The 24,741-nt window shown below is 35.2% G+C and overlaps 1 protein-coding gene across 2 annotated transcripts in view; it reads right to left on the reverse strand.

Annotated features, from left to right (window-relative positions):
* The window catches only part of LOC111148373 (praja ring finger ubiquitin ligase 2), a 76,819-nt gene that overhangs the window by 15,972 nt on the left and 36,106 nt on the right, over nt 1-24,741 (reverse strand). For both annotated transcript variants that reach the window (XM_022504877.1, XM_022504876.1), the window contains exons 5-7: nt 24,277-24,462; nt 12,170-12,355; nt 6,861-6,972 (exon numbers count right to left, since the gene is read on the reverse strand). In XM_022504877.1, the coding sequence (XP_022360585.1) occupies nt 6,861-6,972; nt 12,170-12,355; nt 24,277-24,462 (484 nt within the window). The remainder of the gene's footprint in view (nt 1-6,860; nt 6,973-12,169; nt 12,356-24,276; nt 24,463-24,741) is intronic.

Consider the following 24,741-nt stretch of genomic DNA (forward strand, 5'->3'; position numbering starts at 1 on the left):
CCCACGTAGGAGGATTCTACCTGACAGTTAACATTGTCCTCTCTTGGATGGCAGACATAACCTTTTGTATACTCTTCAGGATTTAGCCTGGATAATCTCACAATGAATTATGTCTTTCCAAAAAGAATTTGAGGTAACTTACAACAGACAATATGGCCAAGGCCTAAGCAAAGTCAGAACAAAGAAAAGGAGAAAGCAAAAAAGGTTCGTCGTAAGAGTTAGTAAATACACCTAATAATTCTGAACACCAATTTGACTCTGAGTTTGCAGAGACTACAAAAAGAAAAACTGTGTGCCAGAAAAGGAATTACTGACTCTTAGCTCCAAATTCACCTTTCATTTCTGTTAAAATAGATCTGGGCCTTTTGAATATTTTTCCCTTATTGGCCTACATGACCTTAGGTTTTGTCAGTAGAGAGAGAGCTCTGGCGAGATTTCCCAGAAGTACTTTGCTTCTTGGTTCTAGTTGGCTTGCTGGGCTGTAGTGTGGAAGGGTTTTCTATGATGGGCTTCTGTGTCACAGATGACTTCTCCAGCATGAGGCACCTCTAGCGCCAGGGGCTTCTCCATCGCCTGGCTCCAGAAGCACATGTCATTTCTCCAGCGCCTGACAGATGCTGTATAAGGTAGCCAGCAGATTCCCCTGGCACCTATCTTGGGTGGCTTTGCAGCAGTGTGCTTCCAGTTAATCACGTCCTTGTAAACAGTTTCTCTAGCACTCCCGAAGGCGGATTTCCAGCAAGTTCTGCCAGCAGAGTAGCACAAGCACTTCTCTAAGAGCCATAGCTATGCCCTCCTAACACCCTGGATCTCAGCCCCAAGCAGAGGTGGGGGTGGGGTGTGTCTGCTCGTCCTAAGGTTATTCCTTAAATCTGCTATTCCTGCTTCTGGCCAACAGAAATGAAATGTTATCAATACAAAGCCTGATTACAAATAATCACATTAATCACAATCAAACTACCACTGGGGTCCACTGCAATGAAGTGCCAACTAATACATGTGTCTTGGAAGCCCAGGTGCCTGCTGCACTTGACCTTATGGCAATAATGATGACTGTAAAATCTAATGTGGGATGAGATCCTTTAGAGTGTCCCTGCTCACATACGAAGAGAAAAGACAAACTCAGGGCCACTAACTCTCAGAGCAAGGTACTGTGTAAGAACCACAGTTTCCACTGTAGTCCTAGAACAAATATCTTATCTCTAAAAATCAAACACAAAATTTAATTGTGTGAACTGCTAAATTAAAATCAGAGTTTAATTCTGTCTTGTCAAGTTTCTCGAAAATTGTGTCACTGACTGGCTTAATCAGGATTCTGATACTTAAAATGGGAACATCTGGTTGGACTCAGTGGAAACAGACTATTTTGAATTCCCAAGTCACTCAGAGCCTCCTTCTTCCAGTAAAAGTAGCATACCTTCCATAGACCAGCTTTTCTCATCTTAAGAATCCTGTGATAATCTCGCTTGGAGTGTATATCTCTTATTACTTCTATGCCCAACAGTGAATTATCGAAAACAACATCATCCAAAAAAAGGGCAGGATGATCGAGAACACATACTCTTCAGGAATATAGGTTTAGGTTACTCCATCAGGTAAAGATTCCTAACCAGCTGAGATTCTTGCTGAAGGCACACAAAATACAGAATGGGTTACTGAAGAAGGAAACCACAGCTCTCAACTATAGCCTGAGACCAAATATAAAAACAAGGACTAGTAGGCTTTGCATATTTTCTATGAGCTTGTTATGTGTTTATTTGTATCTGCTAACCATTTTCTTTTTCCTTCCCATTTTTATTTCATATAGCAGTTAACTTTACAATTTAATCTTTATATAAGAGAATGTTCAATGTGACTGACCGAATTTGTAGAGTAATTAATATTTAGTGATGGATATAATGACCCTTGGGAGTCTGCTCATCTGTTCATTCTTGAGAAAGGGTGAAAACCTCTCCATTTTAAGAATAGGTGTATCTCGTTAGGTGGAATAGTTGCACTGCTGTTGAAAGGAGCTCAAATGCACGTAGAAAGGTGTAATGGGATCCAACTGGACTGTTCTCCAGTTATTACTGCTCCTCAAATCCAAGTTCACTGTTTTTGTCAGCTCTGTGAAAACGGATTTGGGCTATTTAAGTATTTTCCTGATAGCTGTCACACTGTTAATTAAGCTTTGTTCACAGAAGAAGCTGCAGAGACACTGCAGAAGGAAAAGGGCTCTGCTTCTAATCCCAGTGTGTCTACTTGACACAGGTTTCCATGGCATGCGTGGTTCTCTCCAGCAGCAGACTTTGGCTTCTCCAGCATCTAGCTCTTGTAATACATGCTGCCAGCAGCACTCAGGGGCCAGCAGCTCCCCCAGCAAACACCTTGGACAGTTCTGTAGCGGACTGCTTCCAGTTAGATATCTCCCTATAAATAGCCTTCCCCGGCAGCATCCCAGGGCTGATTTCCAGCAAGTTCTGCCAGTGCAGCACTAGACTTCTCTGCCATTCAGCAAGTCACAGCTGTGCCAACTCCATCAAAGTTTGAATCCTAGCCCTGGAGTGGAGTGGGGACTCTTTCTTAGGTGATCTGAGCCTGACATGTGGTGGACATTCCTTATATGTGCTTTTTCTATATTCTTTAGAAGTATCTTTATTTCTTACTAAGTAAATCCTTATTACTCTAATCACCAATTATAGTTAACAATTCTTTATATTAAACTTCCCCATCAGGAAACAGAAAATGGAAAGTAATAGCCTATTACTTGTTCCTTCTCTCTCATATAACTATAATCATGAATCTCCACCAATTCCCTGCATACTTCTCAAGACAGAATGCAAGAATTCATATGTAATAGTACCACACGTTTTTAAAAAAGGGGGGGCGGTACTATTTAAAGCAAGTTCCATTTTTGGTAAGATACTTGTGCTTTGATACATGTTTGTCTCTATAGGTTCATTATTCCTTTATGATGATTATCCGCCCATCTGCAGTGCTAATACATACCTGGAATTTCACATATGTAAAAATAATTTATTGGCTTGGTACTGACAAATACTTAAGGTGATCTGGAGTCACTTATAAGTAACAAGAGTAAGAGAGACTCCTTTAAAACCACTGCTAAGAAAATCCATAAAAATACAAAAATCTATCTACACCTCAAACAGTATAATATATTTTTGTAAGTTAGTCCAAACGTCAGAAAGACAACAAAATAGACTAAACAGCACAACTGGAATATACTTAGGTTTAAAGTAGCATAATCCTTTGCCAGTACAAAATCTGTTTTTTATGGAATAAAACACTATTTAGTTTTGAAAGAATGAAGATTTATAACAAGTGATTTAATACTGATTTTTGAATGATAATTGGATCCAGATTTGCCAGAGGATTACCACCTGTTTGACTGATTTGAATAAATTTTCAATACAGCCATTTACTGAGAACTTACACTGCACCAGCTATTTTACTATGTGTAACATAATGTCGAAATAATCCATAAAGTAAATTTTATTATTCCCATTTTGTAGATGAGGTCCCGAAACTTGAGGAGGTTAAATAAATGGTGCAAGGTCACACAGCCTAAATCAATCCATCTAACTCAAAAGCACGTGCTCTTCCTCATGAACTACTTTATTAAGGCTGATAACGCTGTATATATGAGGTGCTCTCTAAGTGTGTAAAGACTTTCCAGGGGCCCATGGGCATGGAGAGTCTTAAGAGACTCAATTTCAATTCAATTAACTTTCTTTCATAACCTTTCCTTAAACCGATCTGCCTAAAAATGTACCTGCAGTCAAAGTATCATTGCTGGTTCTACATTCCCATATTCCTTTTTATATTAATCTTCTCTCACCTTATAAATAAAAGCATACTTCTTACCCATTCAAAGGGGCAATATGAAATACTGGGGTCAAACTGAAGTAATGACTGAGTAACATTTTTTTTTTTTTTTTTTTTTGACAGACAGATCACAAGTAGGCAGAGAGACAGGCAGAGAGAGAAAGAGAGAGAGAGGAGGAAGCAGGTTCCCTGTTGAGCAGAGAGCTCGATGCGGGGCTCTATCCCAGGACCCTGGGATCATGACCTGAGCCAAAGGCAGAGGTTTTAAACCACTGAGCCACCCAGGTGCCCCATGAGTAACATTTTTGTAGGTAGGCTCCAGTCACCTGCTTTCAAGAAAACTGGAGGATCCAGATAATCTGTCAAGTTGATGTGACTCTGGCAAATTGCTCAGAAAAACTAAATGACATTACTATGATAAACTCCTTCCATTCCCACCAATTTATTAAGTGAACGAGGTTTCTCAAGCTTATATTCATAAAGATGAAAAACAAAACTGGTGTTGAACTATATCTCATTTTAGGACTACATAAAATTTAATAAGGAAGGAAATTAAGAAATACATTTCTGGTAAAATTTTACATTATGTTTCAATATTTATCAACATTTATAAATTTGTTTTTGATCAGCTGGATGCAACAATCAATTTTAACTCAATCTAAACCAATTTTGTGTATTTAAATTCTTTTTTTTTTAAAAGATTTTATTTATTTATTTGACAGACAGAAATCACAAGTAGGCAGAGAGGCAGGCAGAGAGACAGGCGGAAGCAGGCTCCCTGCTAAGCATAGAGCACGATTTGGGGCTTGATCCCAGGACCCTGGGATCACGACCTGAGCCGAAGGCAGAGGCTTTAACCCACTGAGCCACCCAAACATCTTGAACATGTTTTTATTGCAAAAAGATATGATAGGGTAAACAATATTGTTTAGAGTTTATGCTAAAAAATTTTAGATGTCAACATAAATGTGCAAAGGGAAATATTTTTTTTTTCCAAAACTGGTTTGGAATAAAAAGCTTTATTATCCATTGTATCAAACAGTTAAAGATCTTAAATATTTCATCCTGTTCACAGCCAAATTTGAGACAAGATAGGAGACACATGTTTATTGTCAATATTTTCACCAAAAGCCTCAATCTGGAAAAACAGATCAGTCTGGTACTAGGAAAATAACAGAAATGAAAACAACCAGTGCCGCAAAGAGATCAGGTTGCTTGAGAAAAAAACAAATAAAAGCACACAGTTTGTGTTTTTAGTTGTTGTTGTCTCATTTAAAGACCGTCGTTAAATTTAAAAGGAAAAATCATAAATTATAAATTATTTCAGATAAATTATTATAATTTATAATAATATAAATGATAAATTATTTCATGATTAAATAACTGAATACTAGACATAGAAAAAGAAAGATTTCTAGAATGGTAAGAAGACTGAACTGTATTCATTGTCAACTGAATTCAAATAAAATAAAGCTGAGCATTAAAGCTGAGGAAGCTGTTAAACTGTAGTGAAAGGAGACACTTAAGACCATCAGTCAGAAGCAGGAGGACAGATAGGTCGGAATGACCTGTCACTGGGTTCCCTAAGAGCATTAGCCAACACTGTGGAGACTGTAAGTTCCCTGGACACACTATGCTTCTTCTTAATGCCCGCTCTGCTAATGCTTCTACACAGAATGACCAATCTCTCTGCTGCTTCTTTCGAGAAGCCACTCAAATGTCACACTTCCTACTATTAACAAATAATAAAACTTCTATTTTAATTCTCAAGATTTCTTTTTAAAGATATCTCTATACTGCAGGAAATCATAAACCACTAGCATACTAATGGGAAAAACTGTTTTTAAGAACTATGAAACCAGACTCTAGGATATATATATTCCATTGTAGTCACTTAAAATTACTGAACTCAAGGAAGTTAGTGATCCTTGATCTTTACATATTCTATTTCTGATACAAGCTATCACACTGTGCCACTATTTCATGTGTCGGACTCTAGTAAGGCAAGAAATAATCTGCAAAAAGTCCTAAGCGTCTTGTCTTATGATGTTCTTTCTGACTTTTCTCCTAGTACACAGTATTCCTGCTATGGTTACTTTAAAAAAAAAGAGATACCAAACAAAACATATAACTGATCAATGATCTCTATGGAAGATTACACAAGATGTAAAAAAAAAAAAGTGATGCCTAAACAGACCTATCTTAAGTGTGTGTATGTGTAGATAGATAGGTCGGTCTATCTACCCAACCACCTACTTACCTACTGTCTAATTTATGAGTCTAAATTGGACTTTCTAACCTCAGAAAATTTCAAGATAAGATGCTGTTATGTCTCTGGAAGTTTTCTCATTCATTTTTGTTCTCTCACTTTTGAATGATTCACATTATTATTTTTCTACTTTGGAAATCACTTCAGAAACAGTAATTTGAAAAAAGACTTTTAATAATGGAATCCACTAGTGCAGTGGAAGTTTCCAAACATGAAAAGTTTGGGCTTCTGACCTTATGCAAATACAATTACAAGTAAGTATTTGTGTTTTATCAAATAAGGAAAAGAAGGCAAGACAAAATTATATGCCACACTTATTTAAGTATATACGTGAATGGAGATAATGGGAGTAAAATTTCTAACTTTGTTAAGTGGCATTAGAAGCCACGTGGACAAAAAAAGAGAAGTGATTTGTAATATATCCTTAGAGATTGTCAATTTCATTTCACAAATATACCTGTGTGTGTGTATAAAATATTCAGATTCACAAACCCAGATAATTCAATAAAGGAAAAGTGTATTTTCTAAATGTAAGCAAAACATTTTCTATTCTGCACTAACTAGGAAATACTGCAAATTACAGGCAAATTGGCACAATGTCTAGAGTAATTTATGTACATATACTAGTGGCAATCACTATTCAGTAAGTGTTATTGACGAAAAACTATTCACCTTTTCCTAAAAACAGTTATAAAAACCTTCAATTTTTATTATTTTGCATCCCACCAACTTAAAATATGAGCATCAGTGTGAGTCACTAAAATACCTCCATAGCCTGGGCTAAGCGTTCTTCCAATGCCATGTAGGTGAGGAACTGAGGATCCACATAAGAAATCGCTTCAGCAACTCCTAGTCCATCTGCAAAACCGTCAAACAGGCTGGGAAAAAAAAATACAAACATGATTTGGGAAATCTTTATGAAGACATAATTATATTAGCACACCAATAGTGTAAGCAGAAAACATTAAATATTTTAATGATATTTTAATATAAAAATATTTTAAAATAAACAAAATACTTTAATAGAAATCTTGTGTGATAAGGGGCGGGAAGAACCCAACAGAAAAGTAAAATACTAAGCATAAGAAGTTAGAATACCACAATCTCTCCCAATAAGCTGCCATATTCATGACATAAAATTTATAGGAAAATTCTTATGTTTCTAGTTCTAACTCCAGGGATAGCTTAGGGCAGGAATAAAGGTAGTACTTTTCCCTCCTATCTTTCCCATATATTTCCCCTTCTGTTCCTTTGAACTGCCAACCTAAATTTACACGAGCTTATGGTAAAAACAGTTACTGCATTTATTTCAATTCTATCATAGTCAAAGCCTCTTTTTCTTTTCTCACCTTTTATTGCTTGATTACTGAGGCCTTAAAAAAATATTTTATTTTCTCAAGTCTCTCTCTTTAATCTCTCTTCTATTTTCCTGAGAAGTAGGCCTCCTCTGTCATTATTCAGACTAAAAAATATTTAGCTCTTAACTGCCCCCCCCCTTAAACTAAAGGACTATAATCTCCCTGTAGAAAGTAAGTTTTATTCTGGTCCTAATCTCCTTCCTCCACCCCTAGACATACATAGATTCCTCCTTTTCCTCTAGTCTTGGAAATACCATATACTTCAAAATTTGGAAACCACAGTATATCCTCAGTCCTCTTCTTTCTAATCTTGCCTCCTTGGAAATTATATTAAAGTCCATTTCCTCAGTTATCCTCTCTGTAGGTTAATTCCTAAACCTCCATCTAATTCCAAACCCTCTTCAGCTCTTGACCTACATTTTTAGTTTTCTGAGGGGCACTTTAACTTGATTAACTCCTGTCACCTCAAATCCAGTATCTCCAAAACTGAGCTTATTTTGTCTACCTAAAGGCAAACTTCCATTGACTTCTGTGTTCCTATGAGAAGTCAAATACAGTCAGGAATATCCAATTATACAAGTTAGCTCAAAATAATTTTGATGTCAACTTTCATGCCATCATTAAAATTACAAATCTATTGCCAAAAGATACAAACATATTCTTACGAAGATGAAACCTCAGTAGTATTTAAAAACTAGCAGAGACCACATAGTACGAAGAATCATTCTCATGTAATCACAGATTTTAAAATTAAAACTAGAAGTTAGTGAATCCAACCTCCCCTGGAACACTAGAACTCCTTCACCTAGCAGTGAGTGAGATACAGTGCAAAGACAAAGAGCCCCGGAGTCAATAAAATAGGGATTTAACTCCACATTTAACTCAGAGTTAGACAATGTGAACATTTTATTTAACTGTTACTCTATTTCTTCATCTATAAAACAAATTGAGTCAATGCATACACATGCCTGGCACAGAGATCGCACCAGAGAAGGCATTCAAGAAACAGCAAAACTATTTCCTCCATGTGGAAGAACCCTATCAGAAATTTGACTCATGTGAAGTAAGTGCTCTAGTTCTGCCTGCCGAAGCAACACAAATTATGTCTACTTTTCCTTTGCAGAAAAGTCCTTCAAATGGCTAGAGTCAACTATCTGCTAATTCTTTTCTTCTTTAGAGTAAAACAAAGCTAGACATTCAAAGCAGAATATCTGCTTGTAAATTTGGTCACTGCAAAATAATCAGCTAGTATTAAAAATTCTAGTATTCATCTGCCAATCACCATGGTAATTAAGTGTTTTCAGATAAAAATCACTAATGATACTAAAACTAGTAGATGGAAATTTGATAGTGTGAGAAGAAACAGGTTATTTACCTAGTCTCAAAGTATTTTCCCTCTAGAGGCCAATTATTTATTTAAAAATATGGCAACTGTACAGTGAAGAAACCTGAAAGATAACACCTTAACCAACTGATCAGAATTAGCATCACCAGTAGTGGGACACTTTGTGCCTTCTGATATGAACTAAGAAAAACAAAATGTCATTTCTTTGGTAGTTTGGCTGAAAATCTGTAACTCGAACCTAATCATGGCATCAAATCTAAACTAAGAGACATTCTACAAAATAAACAGCCTGTACTTTTCAAAAATGTCAAAGTTATGAAAGACAAAGAAAAACTGAGGAAATGTTCTAGATTAAAAGTGAAGAAACATGTTACACAAGAACAATGAGTGGTCTTGGTTGGACTAGAAAAAAATTCTCTAATGGCATTAGTAGGACAACTACAGACATTTGAACAACGTCTGCAGATTAGTGAACAGTATTGTTATCAGTATGAATTTCCTGATTTTAAAGATTTTCTTTCGAACGTAAGAAATTGTTCTTGTTCTTCAAGACTTCATTCTAGATTATGGGTAACGAGATAACTTACTCATAAATGGGGGGGGGAAATACCACAAACACAGAGAAAGAAAGGAAAGAGAAAATGATAACACAAATGTGGTCAATGTTAACATTTAGGGAATATTAGTGAAGAGTATATGGAAATTCTTTGTTATTATTTTTGTCACTTTTCTATAAGTTTGAAGTAATTTCAAACTGGTTTAAAAAATTCATGGTCACATCCACAGGGAATTAATTTCCCACAATCATATTAGGTTAATAATTATAACCCTAGTTTCTTATAGGAAGATAGAGAGGTTAAGTAGTTATCAAAAAATAAATAAATGAGGGGCGCCTGGGTGGCTCAGTGGGTTGGGCCGCTGCCTTCGGCTCAGGTCATGATCTCGGAGTCCTGGGATCGAGTCCCGCATTGGGCTCTCTGCTCAGCAGGGAGCCTGCTTCCTCCTGTCTCTCTGCCTGCCTCTCTGCCTGCTTGTGATCTCTGTCTGTCAAATAAATAAATAAAATTAAAATAAATAAATAAATAAATAAATAAATAAATGATAGCTGGAATTTGTCTAAATCCGAAACAACTCCCACCACGCTAGTTTATATACTCTCTGGGTATTCTACAACATTTCTGTGACATCATCAAAACAAATAAACTTTGATAGAGTATTTTTTAAATTTTCTTTTAAACTAAAACAGAGAATCAAAAAGCTTGAACTTTTTTTAAGTTCTGGTGGAACAACAAAAAAAAAATATGTTAAATTTTGGCTTTAGAGATAAGAATTGCTGCTGTTTGCCATGAGTTTTCCTTTTAGTTATCAAAATGACATTATTTTAGTACGAAAATCAAATCATATTTTCACTTTATCAATTTGCAGTGATTGCCACATAAATTAGCATAGTACCACATAAGCAAATAATGAGGTATTGATAAATCTACATAAAATTCAAAAGAGTAACCTTCAGAATTTTGTCTTAAAAATCAAAGTCAAAATGCTTTCCATATTTAAAACAAAACAAAACAAAACAAAACACAACACAACACAACACAAAACAAAAAACCAAAAAGCGCAACTACCCTGAATCTGGGAACAATCTGGGAACAATCAGCAACATCTCTAAAATCTTAACACAACAGCTGTGTCTGGAAAGATCATCAATGAATTAGAACCCAAAATAAAAAGTTTTCAACTTTAAAAATTATATTCAAGAAAGACCTCAATTATTTCTTTAAATTTTTATGTGTTTTGAAAGTTATTTAAAATGTGTATCAAGATCTTAATAAATATCACTTATCTCAGTAATGTTACCTCTACTAAGCAGCCCTAAAGAAATAACCTGAAGTACAGAACAAGTTATATGAGAGGAAAGGTTTACTGCACTATTTCAATAGAGAAATGATCAATTAAATTTTAGTGCAACTATAGAGTAGAGCATCTACATAATGGAGCTGTAAAAAAATTATTTTCATAAAAATTTGAAAATGTGCAAAAGAAAACATTTCTTCATATTAAACTGTAATTGCCTCTCAACATGCACAGATGATGCTAACTAAATCAACAATTCTGTCATCTGCTGAGCATTATGAGAAACGACTTTGCATAAAGGAGAGTTCAGTAAGAGGGTAACAGGCAGGCATGGGGGAGGGGAGATGAGAACACCAGGATCAGTAAGACCAGGACCAGGTGAGTCACTGCTTTTCCATAAAGTTTGGGAAGCCAGAACATGGGTTTTGGAGCCAGGAATGTTCAAAATGAAATTATAAATTGTTTGTGTGGCTGTGATGGAAACACTACTTCCTACCTTCACAAAATGGTTAACGAAAGTCTGCTCTGCACATAGAATTTTTTTGCCCCCTGGGAAGTGAGAATAGGAAATGGTAAGGATTTCAAGGAGATGCTTAGTTTCCTATCTGGAACAATGTGAAGAAGTACAAGAAGTAACTATACACACAGAAAGAGACACTAAAAATACACAGGAGGACTCAAAAACGTAAATTCTAGAGGTCTGCAGTTATGAGTTTTTGAGTAATGAGTTTTTTGTATCTTTATTCTTCTAAATTTTCTGTAATGGAATTTTAGCTAGAAAAAAAAAGAAAACAAATTCTTAAAAATGTATCTGTGTATAGATGGAAACAAAGGTAGTACCAAGCCATATTTTCTTCAGAAAAAGTAACAAGAGATTAGTTGGACTGTATATCCTTTCTACATCTCAAAACTAGTTGCTTCCAGAGGCCTCCTGCACATTTGAAAGATAAATCTAACTGTAAGCCAAACCAATTAAATTCTGACCATTACATCATGAAAAATAACAATTCTATAATCCACTTAATTTACAGGCTCCTTCTATTTAAAGTTCATTATTATAAAGTAAATAATGCTTTCAGCATTTCTGGGAAGGTACAACTATTTTTCCATATTTTACATACAGAGAAGGATAACTATATTCTTATGATTCTTCTGATTTAATCACAGGTTTTGAAATTCTTCAAGTAGTATTTATTAAGGACTCTTTTTTTTTTTAAAGGATTATATAAAGTGCTACATTTAAAAGTTAGAAACCTCAAACCAGGAGTTTATAAACAACTAGGCTATAAGGTGGGCTTCAAGAGAGTTAAATGTCAAAGAGTTAAAGAGGTCACTACCTGGAGTAAGTAGGAGGGAGTCTATGTAGGAAGTAACATCAGAATGAGCCCTGAAGAAGACTGACAGATGGGAAAATGTGAACACATCTGAGAGATCCGAGACACAGCTTTCATAATTTAGAATCATGAACAAATTCTACTCAATTAACAATTAATCATGGTAATAACATGTGTTACATACCTCCAGTCCACATCTAAGTCTTCACTCACACTGGAGTCATCCTCAAGGTTATTGTTCCCATCCAGCATAAAAGCTTCTGGCTGTGCAAATTCATTGGCAGGCTCATTACCCTCATCACTGCTGCTTTCATTGACTTCATTGTACTGTAACCAAGGAATCTCTCCCTCTTCCAAGGATGTTTGTTCCCTAATACAAACATTTTAAGGGAAGAAAAAAATATTATTTTGAAACACATTATAAAATTGTTCTCTAAAAAGAGTTCTATTTAGGGCAAACAGATTCTTTATTCTTTGAGTTCTAAACCCTTGGCACTTACATGATTCTAAAAGTCTGATTTCTTTAACTGCAAAGTTGTTTAAAAGGTAAGCAAATTTGTTACAGGGTCATAGGTATGTAGAAATAGCTCCCAATTACATAAGAACCTATTTATTTGACATACAAATCACCTATGTTCCTGTATTTCCTCTTCGTGCAGAAAAAAATAAGAAAAATTTATTCTAGACTATTTTAATTTTTAAACACTGCTCTTGAGGGTGCCTACATGGCTCAGTCAGGTAAGCGTCTAACTGTTGATTTCATCTAGGTCATGATCTCAGGGTTGTGAGACTGAGCCCCGCACTGGGCTCCTCGTGGAACCTATTTAAGATTCTCTCTCCCCCATGCCTCTCCCCACACCCTGACACCCTCATTCCTGCTCATGTATGCTCAATATCTCTCTTAAAAATGAATAAATAAGTAATAAAAATAAACACTGCTCTTGAGTAGTTTCCCGTCACAGCTGAAGTCCAAATTCTTCAGCCTGGCCTATAAATCCCTACATCATAACATGCTTTCTCTTTGGCCCTCTTCTCCAACTCTCACCTCTCACCATTCTTCCCCCTATCTACTGTATTCTTATTATGCTTTCTACCTTTGGAACACCTGGAGATCATTTCCACCTTGGGGCCATTTCCTCTACCTGAAATGTTCTTTCAACAGATTTTTGCACAGCTATTCCCTCCTCGATATTCAGGTCTAAGTCAATGTCAGCTTCAGCTCCTCAGAAAGGCCTGTCTTAACCACTCATTTTAAGTAGCTGTCCAGTCACTAACCACATAAATCTGCTTATTTTCATTACAGAACTTACTTCTACTTATCATTTTCTTGTTCATTGTTAGTCTTTCTCTCACTAGAAAAATAAGCTCACAGGAACAGGGACAAACAAACCAATTGTATAGATTAAAAAAAAAAAAAAGAAGGGGGGTGCTTGGGTGGCTCAATGGGTTAAGCCTCTGCCTTTGGCTCAGGTGATGATCAGGGACCTGGGATCGAGCCCCACATTGGGTTCTCTGCTCAGCAGGGAAGCCTGCTTCCTTCTCTCTCTGCCTGCCTCTCTGCCTACTTGGGATCTCTGTCAAATAAATTAAATCTTAAAAAAAAAAAAAAACCAAGGAAGAGAAAAAAGCAGCATTTCAAAACAACAGAAAAAAGAATTATTCCGTAAATGACATTAGGACAACTGAGTATTCATCTGGAGGGAAGGAGGTTAAATCTCTATGTCATTATTTACCTGTTAGCAAATTCTAAAACTACATTTTAAAAATGCATGTGCATCCACCACCATTTCTAAAACAATAAAAGTACTGGAAGAATCATGAGAGAAATTTTTACAAAAATCTCTGTGTCATTGTAAGCATGATGTAAAACCTAAAAGCCACAGACAATACTGTTAAATTACACAACTCATACATTAAAGTATGGACACAAAGATCACACTGAGAAGAATTAACTGTAACACATGAGCAACAAAAGTTAAGGTTGCAATGACTAAACAAAAGGTACTTTATGAATTTATAACTAAGAAAATTATACTGGCAGGATTTTATTTATATTTATTTTATTTAACAGAAAATAGTGCTTAGTATATCAAAAGGAGGTTAATTATAAGAGCATAATTCTGACAAAGATGAATTTTAGTTTTTGGATTTTAAGAAGAAAAATATTATACAATAATATATATTGCAAGAGCAGTTCTAATTAGAATTTTATTCATTCTAATGTGCAAATTTAACTATGGGGATAAAAACATTTATGAAAGAGATGTAGATGATGCCCACATATAAGAATCAACACATTTTAAAGACACAGAATTAGTATCTCTTTATACACCTAAACCCATACATGTTTCTTTAAACTCAGGTCCTAAGCAACACTTCAAAAATAACAGGTTTATAAGATTTAGTATCTAATACTGTCTGTCTAGTAAAATCAGAGAAATCAGCGTAACAAAACATGCTTAATTTGTTGAAGGTTTAATACCTAATATATAAAGATAGTGGATATTTCCCTTTCATGCATTACACTTAGGTCCAAAGAAAAACGAAACCCAAAATGGATTTAAAATACAAAATCAAGAATTCCTAACCAACAATTCTTTGTTTATACCTTTATGAAAGCAGTCACCATACTGTTTTATAACCTTTCTGGTGACTCACCTGTCTCTTCCCTGAGAGTTTTCCAAAGGCATATAGTGCTGTCTCTCATCATTGTAGCTTCACCCCTTTGCAATAAATGCTTAGCACTTAATAGGTATTCTATTTGTGTTGCAAATATTAAGAATAAATCCTTGAAAAACAATCTTTTAATAAATAAATAATTTGGGGATTAAGCCTGGAATAGTTCTTGGAAATTTTTGTTATTTCTAATGTACTCCTACAAAAAATGCTTCTCTTTTTCCTATTATACAGACATCAAAATGACTCAGTTACTACTCTGTACTTGGACACAGAACATAAAACTCTAATATGCTGGTGAAAATGATTCAGTATAAGAAATAAATATTATGTCTGATATAAGTAACTTACAACACTCATTAATACTCTTTTACCATACGAGGAATTCTTGGCTACATATTTTGCTTAAACATTTGATTCTGTCTTTAATGCCTCATAATAATGTAGTCACAGTAACAGAAAATAAGTAGTATACAGTATATACTTGCAATATATTACCTAAAGTTCATATCATTTACACAAAATTTACCAGGCTAGAAGTGTGGCACTATGCTGGGCCAGAAAGCTGGCTTGATATTGTAACAAAAGGAATTTTGCTCTTTACCCCCAACAACAACAAAAAATTCTGACAAATAGGGTCAAAAGTATCTTTCATTTTGTGAGCTAATAAAAGAAACAAATATAGGAAGGTAAGCATATAAGGTAAGTTCAAATGCTTCAGAAACCTTGAAAATATTTAAAGCAGTATCTTAGTCTTCTCTCTCTCTGCTTATACATACACATTTACACACACACCAGACATACCATTTGTAACACATTCACAAAAATTTAGACCTTTCTTCATTTTGATAACTCAAAAATTAATAAAATACCATTGTCATGTTATACAGTAATTTATGAGATTTAAAAAGACATATTATCTAATCATGTCTCCAAATGCTCAATTCTAAAAAATAATTCCAGTAGATGGAAGATGTGGAAGCCTGTGCCTACCACAACCACCACTAGAGTCCCTTGGTGTTTCAACTGGGAAGGGAATTTGCCAGGTTGTCCTTTTGAGCACTTCCAGCACAGTGGAGAAAATGAATGCTGCTGCCACGAGAGGAAACTGAAAATGCTTCAAAATGTATCCCCACAACCTACTTCCAGTTAAAATCCTAGAAGACCATCAGCATCATCGAATTTCTTGACTATGCTTTAATTCAAAGCTTCAGATAAATAGACTGATGTTCTCTTCATGATATATGATTTAAAAATCCCCATTCCTCAATAATAGAAACTAAATTTAATAACATGTGAATAATAATATTAAAATTACCAAAATATATTAATAAGTCAACATGGAATATTTTAAAGAAATTTTCATTTAAAAGTTTTAGAATATGCTATTACATAACCATGCATCACAGAATCTCCTGAGAAATGAAGAAAATGAAAGGCAGACAAATCAAATAAAACCTCTGAAAATACTACTCCGACTTTCATTCTGAGTGGTTTCCTTTAGCTAACTGATGAGCAATTTGAGTATCAATTATTTGTAACGTAAAATTTAAACCTTTGGGTTAATGCTTAAATTTTAAAGGGCTGAGGTTTTCATGAAATAATCTATATTATAAGAAACTTTATAAAATCCTGGATAGCATAATAAGCATTCCTAATTAACTGATATTTAATTAATTGGTTTTCATTTTCTAAGTCAAGATACATGTTAAGTAGCTGCTAAGCTTGAGGCATAAGCTCATTTTTAGTAAGTCTAATTGTATAGCAAAATTTTTTAAGATTTCAAATCCCTATCCTGGAATTAAAGTACATAGGAAAGTAACTGAAATTTGAATTAAAAAGTCAAAAAAGCTTCAAAAGGAATTAGAGCTTATAAAATCAATGGTACCCTGTTCCATGTCATCCAGTCACAAAGATGGAACCCTAGCACCTAATCTGAAGAACTGTTTCTTTATTCTAATAAATAGAATAGTAAGGCAAAATACTAAATTTTATTAAAGCATTTTAAGCATATTTATTTACAAAGTTTGTAAAGTCACCAAAACAGCAGGAAAAACTTAAAGTAAAATACACAAGTGTGATACACTAATTTACATTCAAAAATACTAATTTAAAATACTAATTTCAATACTGTCCAGCAATTGTTTAATGTTTACCTAATAAGTTTGTTATCTAGCTTTCTGAAAGCCTATTTTCCACCTTTTCTTCTTTCCTTCAATTTCACAATCATCCCATCCTCCCCACTTTCAATATCTAGTAACAACAAGAATACTGCAGTCACCAGTGACTCATCGTTTCCTCTCACTACAGAACCTCCAGACTTACCTACACCTGTACCTTCTCATTAGTTACAATGGCAGTCTCTGTTCCTAAAGGCCTTTTGCTTAGATGTGGATCCTAATCCTTCTCATCTTCTCAAAAACTCCACCTTTCCTCTAATTACTAGCCAGTTATTCTCCTCTGCAACATTCTATAAGCAAACAATCATGCTTCCAGTTTTGGGAGGTGAGGACATTTTCCTAGGCCCAACATCTACCTGCGGCTCCTTCCCTTTCTGAAGAAGGTATGGTCTTTACTCTCTCATCTTCGATTCCCTTTAATTACCCCCCCAATGTAAAAAAAAAAAAACCATCTATTTAAGCTATAAAGCATATTCTGTTTAACATCCATAAACCCATCAACCAAACCAGGAACTACAATATTATCACCGACTAGCAAACACCTTGTGTCCTATATGCCCTGGCCTTGCCCTCCAGAGGAAAGTACTATCTGGATGCCACTGTCATTCCATTGTTTTCTGAAACAAGTTTTCACTAGTTTTGTATACTTAAACATGATATTTAACTTCTGCTTGTTTTTAATTTTGTGAAACAGATGACATACACATTATTCTTCCAGAAACAACTGTTTTCATTCAGCATTGTATCTAAGATTCATTCTTTTTTTTTTTTTTTTGCTTTTTTTTTTAAGTGTGGCTCATGCATTCCCACTGCTGTGTAATACTCCATGTATGAATACACCACTAGCTTTTCTCCTATGAGTATCTGGGTAATATCCAGTTTTATAGGTTTCATGAAAAATACTGTAATGAACATTCTTGTACACAACTCCTACGCCACATGGGGAAGTTTCTCCAGAGTACACACTTGAAAGTGATACAGCTGATAGTCTACCATGTGCAAGTTAAAATTATTACGTAATTTCAGTGCATGTGACCTACTTCACACCTCAACAAGCATTCACATCCTCAAAACACCGGACATTGTCAAATTTCCTAGTGTTTGTTATTAACAAACACTAGGAAAATTTCCTTTACCTACCAAGGAAATTTGGTAGGTAAAAAATGATACCTCCTTATGATCTTAACGTATACTCCCTTGATTACTCATGATCTAAGTACCTTTGGTATTTTTACTTACCATTAATATTTCCTCTTCAGTGAATTATTTGCTCAATATTTTGAACACTTTGCAATTAGACTGTCAGTTTTTCTTCCTGATTTCTAGGAGTTCTTTGTATCCCGCACATTAACAATTTATATTCTATAAATATATTCTACTAGTTTCTTTCTTTTCTGCTAGTTTCTGCTTTTTACGGCTTTTTCTCCTTTATTATTTTCCCATCGTATTTAATTTTTATTTTCCCATCATATCATGCCCACCAAGACCTCTACCACAATGGCTGCTAAAATGGTGTTATGAGCACCCCTGTCTTGCTCTTGATTTTAAGGGGCAAGGGTTTAATGCTTCATTACCGAAAATGATTACTACTGATTTTTTTTTATAGATACCTTTTATGAGGTCAAAGAGATTGTGTTCTGATCCTAGTTTCTGAGTTTTTATCATGTTGAGGTACTGAACATTACTATGTGTTTTTTTTCCCCTTTATCTGTAGAATCTATCCTATGATTTTCTCCTGTATTCTGTTAATATGGTGAATGACATTTACGGGTATTTTTATATTAAAACACCTATACATTTCTGGAATAAACTCAGACTGCCAATTGAGTTTTAGCTTCAAAATATACACTTATGAATTGAGATTTCCAATTCTGTTTGGGATTTTGACATGCATTTAATAAAGATGTAGTTTTTTGATTTTTTTTTTTTTAAGATTTTATGTTTGACACGGAAAAAGCAAGAGAGAGCGAGAGAGTGCACGCACAAGCAGGGAGAGCGGGAGAGGAAGAAGCAGGGTCCCCGCTGAGCAGGAAGGCAGATGCAGAACTTGATCCCAGAACCCTGGGATCATGACCTGAGCCAAAGGCAGACACTTAACCAACTGAGCCACCCAGGCGCCCCAATGAAAGCCACAGGTTTATATTTTCCTTCACATACTCTTTTGGTGTTAGGGTTACACTGGCCTTTTAGAATGATTTGGAGAAATAGCTCTTTTTCTTTCTTAAGAGTGAAAGTGGCATGGTCCTTGAAAGTTTAGTTTAAGAGAATTAACTCTAAAACCATATGGATTAGTTGTTTTCTCCACAGTAAGATTTTATCTTATTTTTTTAAAAGATTTTATTTATTTATTTGACAGAGAGAGAGACAGTACAAGCAGGCAGAGTAGCAGGCAGAGGGAGAGAGAGAAGCAGGCTCTCCGCCGAGCAGAGAGCCTGACGTGGGGCTCAATCCCAGGAGCCAGGATCATGACCTGAGCTGAAGGCAGACGCTTAACTGATTGAGCCACCCAGGCGCCCCTTCACAGTAAGATTTTAAACTACTGATTACGTATCTGTAATACTTATATTATTATTCAGGCTTCCCATAAGTTTTGGTGAATTCTATTTTCCTGGAAATTTATCAGTTTCTTCTAAGTTTTCAAATTTACTGGTACAAAATTCACAGTACTCTTTTTACTCTATCCAGTCTTTATTGTATTTGTGGCTGTGTACACTTTTGTATTTCAGTATTATTTATTTGTGCCTTGTCTTTATTTTCTTGTTCACTATACAACTGGATTATCTATTTTTCTTAATCTTTTCAAAGTATCACCTTCTGATTTCTTTGATCCTTTCTATCATAACTCTTTTCTAACTTACTGAGTTATGCTCTTATCTTTCCTAATTCTAATTCTTATTTCCTTATTTTCTTTATTTTCATATTCCTTTTCTATTTTAAGTTAAATGCGTAGTTCCTCCATGTTCAGGTTTTTTTCTTTTCTAACTTAAGCATTTAGAAAGATGAATTTCTGTTTACCAATTTCACTGCATCCCTCAAATTTTAATTGTGGTGGTATTCTCATTATCAGCAAGTAGAGAGCAGTTTAAACTTCAGTTATAATTTTTTTGCCTAGTGGTTATTTAGAAGGATGAACAATTTAAAATGTATGGATTTTTAAAATTTTTGTATTTTTATTATTTATTTCTAAGTTAACTGCATTATGTCAGAGAATATAGTCTGCAGGATACTGATTCTTTGAAATGTGTTAATCTGTGCTTTGTAGCCTACTACATGCTCATTTTTTGTGTTTGTGTGTTCCACGGGGTGGAGTGCTTATTAAACCATCCCTCACTTTTATTTTTTTTAATGAACTACTGGCCTTTATTATTGTACAGTATCAATGCAAGTAGCTGATGACTACCATAAATGTTTCTGTTTGTAGTCATACATTTCTATATCTAACTATAATCTGGGACATTTCCTTTAAGCTTAAAAATATTCAAGCATCTACTTACCATCTACACTGCATGTCTAAATGGCACTTAAAACTTCCAAAAAGAGTTCTTACTTTCCATCTCAATGACAGTAACAACTACCCACTGCTCAAACCAAAAAACCCAGCCATAACTGATTTCTCATTCTCCCTCATCTCACACTCAATCGCTCCTATTATTTATAACTCAAAAATATTCTCAAACTTGTTTACTTTTTTTAATCCTCACTAGTCCAAGGGCTAGTCCAACTTTCTTTTCTCTTTTATACTTTAATACCTTTCTAATTCATTCTGGAGACAAAGCAACTAGAGTGAATCTTTTAAAAATTTGTGTCAGATCAATTATGCAATTAACTGTCCACTTAAATCTCCCTGCTCTATGAATAAATTCCAGATGCTACATATCCTGCATAGTTTGGTACCTGCCACATCATCTCCTATCACTCATCTTTTCACTCCTTCACTTCAGCCCCACTACCTCTAAACATATCAAGCCCTTTTCTTTTTAATACCTCTGCTCTTACCTTTCCTTTTGCCCAGGAAGCTCTTCTCAACCATGAATTCTTATCTTTTAGATCCCAGCTCAAAGGTCAGTTCCTGAGAGAAGTACTCCCTGGCCACTCTAATTAATATAGGTGCCTATTACAGCAAAGGACACAGTCAACAAAGAGGCAACCCACGGAATGGGATAATATATTTGCAAATGACACTACAGACAAAGGGCTGATATCCAAGATCTATAAAGAACTCCTCAAACTCAACACACACAAAACAGATAATCGGGTCAAAAAATGGGCAGAAGACAGGAACAGACACTTCTCCAATGAAGACATACAGATGGCTAACAGATACATGAAAAAATGTTCATCATCGTTAGCCACCAGGGAAATTCATATCAAAACCACATTGATTACCACCTTACACCAGTGAGAATGGCCAAAATTAACAGGAGAGTAAACAACATGTGTTGGAGAGGATGTGGAGAAAGGGGAACCCTCTGACACTGTTGGTGGGAATGCAAGTTGGTGCAGCCACTCTAGAAAACAGTGTGGAGATTTCTTAAGAAATTAAAAATAGAGCTACCCTAGGACCCTGCAATTGCACTACTGGGTATTTACCCCAAAGATACTGAGGTAGTGAAAAGAAGGGCCATCTGTACCCCATAGCAGCAATGGCCACAGTAACCAAACTTTGGAAAGAACCGAGATGCCCTTCAACAGATGAATGGATAAAGAAGATATAGTCCATATGTACAATGGAGTATCATGCCTTCATCAGAAAGGATGAATACCCAACTTCTGTATCAATACGGACAGGACTAGAAGAGATTATGCTGAGTGAAATAAGTTAAGCAGAGAGAGTCAAGTATCATATGGTTTCACTTACTTGTGGAGCATAAGGAATAAAACGGAGGACAGTGGGAGATAGAAAGGAGAAATGAGTTGGGGGAAATTGGAGGGGGAGACAAACCATGAGAGACTGTGGACTCTGAGAAACAAACTGAGGGTTTTGGAGGGGAGGGGGTGGGGGTTGGGAGGGTCTGGTGATGGGTATTAAGGAGGGCACGTATTACATGGAGCACTGGGTGTGGTACATAAACAATGAATGCTGGAACACTGAAAAGAAACGAAATAAAATAAAAATGGAAAAAAAACATAGGTGCCTATTAGTTGCTTTCTATCATATGAGTGTTTTCTTTCCTTCACAGTCATTATCACAGTTTGTAATTCATCAAGTTTGTATTTTGCTTAATACCTGCCTCTCCCACCACCGTGTAAGCTTCAAGCTGGAATCTTAGTTTGTCTTGCTCATTTAATTCCAGAATCCAGCACAATGCTTGGTACATACTAAATCCTAAATAAGTATTTGTTGAATGAAAAATTACTATCACAATTTAATAATACTTAGTAAATTAATATTGATTCAAGAAGATCAAACATAAAATCAGATGAGAAAAAAACCACCATTTTCAATCACTGTCAAAACAATTACGTTCATAAATTTCTTTCTTTACAGATTTTCTAATGTATTTATACCTTATGGAATTCATCTCAAGCTGGAAATTTATACCTTTTGAGAAGTACAAATTTTAATGTTAGTCCAAGGTGAAAGTTATGAAAATATATCTACCAAAATAGATTCCATGAGAGACTAAAAATTAGAACTAACCAATTACCAGAAAAAACATTTAAATTAACAGATACTACCTCACAATAAAACACAAGCCTAGGTTTCATAAGAAAATACTAAAAATCTTTAAAATAAGCTATTTAAGTAAAATATTTAAACAACCTTTAAAGGAATAAATAAGATAAACATCAAAGGGCTAAAAAGAAGCACATATACATTGTTTTAGCCAAGCAAGTATCACACTTATCCAGATAAAAGACATAATTGCACTTACGCATCTCAACGTAAAAATCCTATGTCAAATATTAGCAAACAGAATCCAGCAGCTCATTAAAACAACAAACTATGACTATGTGATCATTTTTGTTTATTTCAAGAAGCCAGGATAACTATCAGGAAATTTGTTAACAAAATAATTCCTTGGGCACCTGGGTGGCTCAGTCGGTTAAACTATTGCCTTTGGCTCAGGTCATGATCCCAAGATCCTGGGACTGAGCCCCACACTAGGCTCCCTACTCAGCTGGGAGCCTGCTTCTCCTTCTTCCTCTGACACTGCCCCTGCTTGTACTCTCTGGCTCTCTGTAGATCTCTGTCAAATAAATAAATAAATAAAATCTTAAAAAATAATGTAAAAAATTTTAAAAAGATAATTTCTCATTACCATTAGGTCAATGAAAAATGAAAAATCACTATGATAATTTCCACTGATGCTTAAAAAAAACTTTGATAAAATTTGACAAATATTCCTGCTAAAAACCTATAAAGTATTAATGGGGATATTTCCTTAGTGTGATTTAGAAAAAAAAAGTTGTGTGTGTGTGTGTATAAATCAACCTGTGCTGTTTGTGTGTGTAAATCAGCCAGAATCATTCTTACTTGGGAAATATCAGAGCATGGGTTATAAACCACGCCCATGGGTTATTTTCAGCCTGCCAACTGTTTTAAATAAATAAATAAAATTTTGTTGGAAGACAGCCACACCCATTCATTTACATATCATCTTACGGCTACTTTTACACTACAACACCGGAGTTGAGTAGCTGCAATAGAGACTGGCACACAAAGCTGAAAATATTTACTATCCAGCCCTTCACAGTGTTAAGTCTGACAACCCCTAGAACTAGAGCATTCCTATTTAAGTTAGGAAAAGACAAAGGTGCTTACTAACAATCACTGATTTCAGAGCTATCATCGGCTGCAGTTAGACAGAAATATTAAAACTTCAACTTTTGTAACTTTCTCCATATCTGTGAATAAATCACTGATTTCCCTCTTGTGTCTACCCCTTCCCTCACCATCACCTCCACTGCAGAGCAAAAGCAGCTCTAATTCACTCACACCTAACTCAATCAAAACATCTTTTATTTTTTTTAAAGATTTTATTTATTTATCTGACAGAGAGAGAGATCACAAGTAGGCAGAGAGGCAGAGACAGAGAGAGGAGGGAAGCAGGCTCCACAATGAACAGAGAGCCCGATTCGGGGCTCGATCCCAGGACCCTGAGATCATGACCAGAGCCGAAGGCAGAGGCTTAACCCACTGAGCCACCCAGGCGCCCCGTCAAAACATCTTTTAAATGTCCAAGTTTTCTTTAACGCAAAGTGGAAATATATACTGTATCTCAAGAAAAGATAATGAAATTACTAGAATTTTCAATCTAATTGATCTTTGTAAAATACCAAAAGCATAATGAAAAAAAAAAATCAGTAGGATTTACTGGTCCTACATAGGGCTTGTACATGCAAATTAACGGCATCCCCAACATCTGAATGTGATGGGATACAATTCTCAGACGATACACATAAAAATAATAAATCTCACTGTTAAACATACCCTTCCTGTAGAGACAATTCTTGGTTTTCTTCTTCAGGACCACTGCTATCACTCTGTAATTCAGGTTCATTCTCATCTTTTCCTGGCAAAGTTTCCCAGCTTTCATCACTTGATGACTGATCTTTTTCTGTACCAGAAAACCGATGAGGCAATGAGGCAGACCATTCTCCGTCACTGCATTCTGAACTGCAAATTCAGAACAGAAACACAGTAACTGTCACTATTTGTGCATTTGTCATTTGGAGGCATCACAGTATACAGTGTACGACTATGCCTCATCAGGTGCCAAGTCAATTTTTAAAAAATATTTTAAAAATAAACACAGAAATAAATACATTCAGCAGAATGTAACTTTTTCCGATGAATAAAGCATATGGCAAGTTACAGAAATGTCAATTCATTATTTTCTTCACTAAAGTAAGTAATTCCATGGTGCTTAGATACAGGGTTATTTTTTAGATGTAT

The sequence above is a fragment of the Enhydra lutris genome, unplaced genomic scaffold (assembly GCF_002288905.1).
Source record: "Enhydra lutris kenyoni isolate GAN:26980312 unplaced genomic scaffold, ASM228890v2 scaffoldscaffold19, whole genome shotgun sequence".
In the NCBI taxonomy this organism is placed as follows: domain Eukaryota; kingdom Metazoa; phylum Chordata; class Mammalia; order Carnivora; family Mustelidae; genus Enhydra; species Enhydra lutris.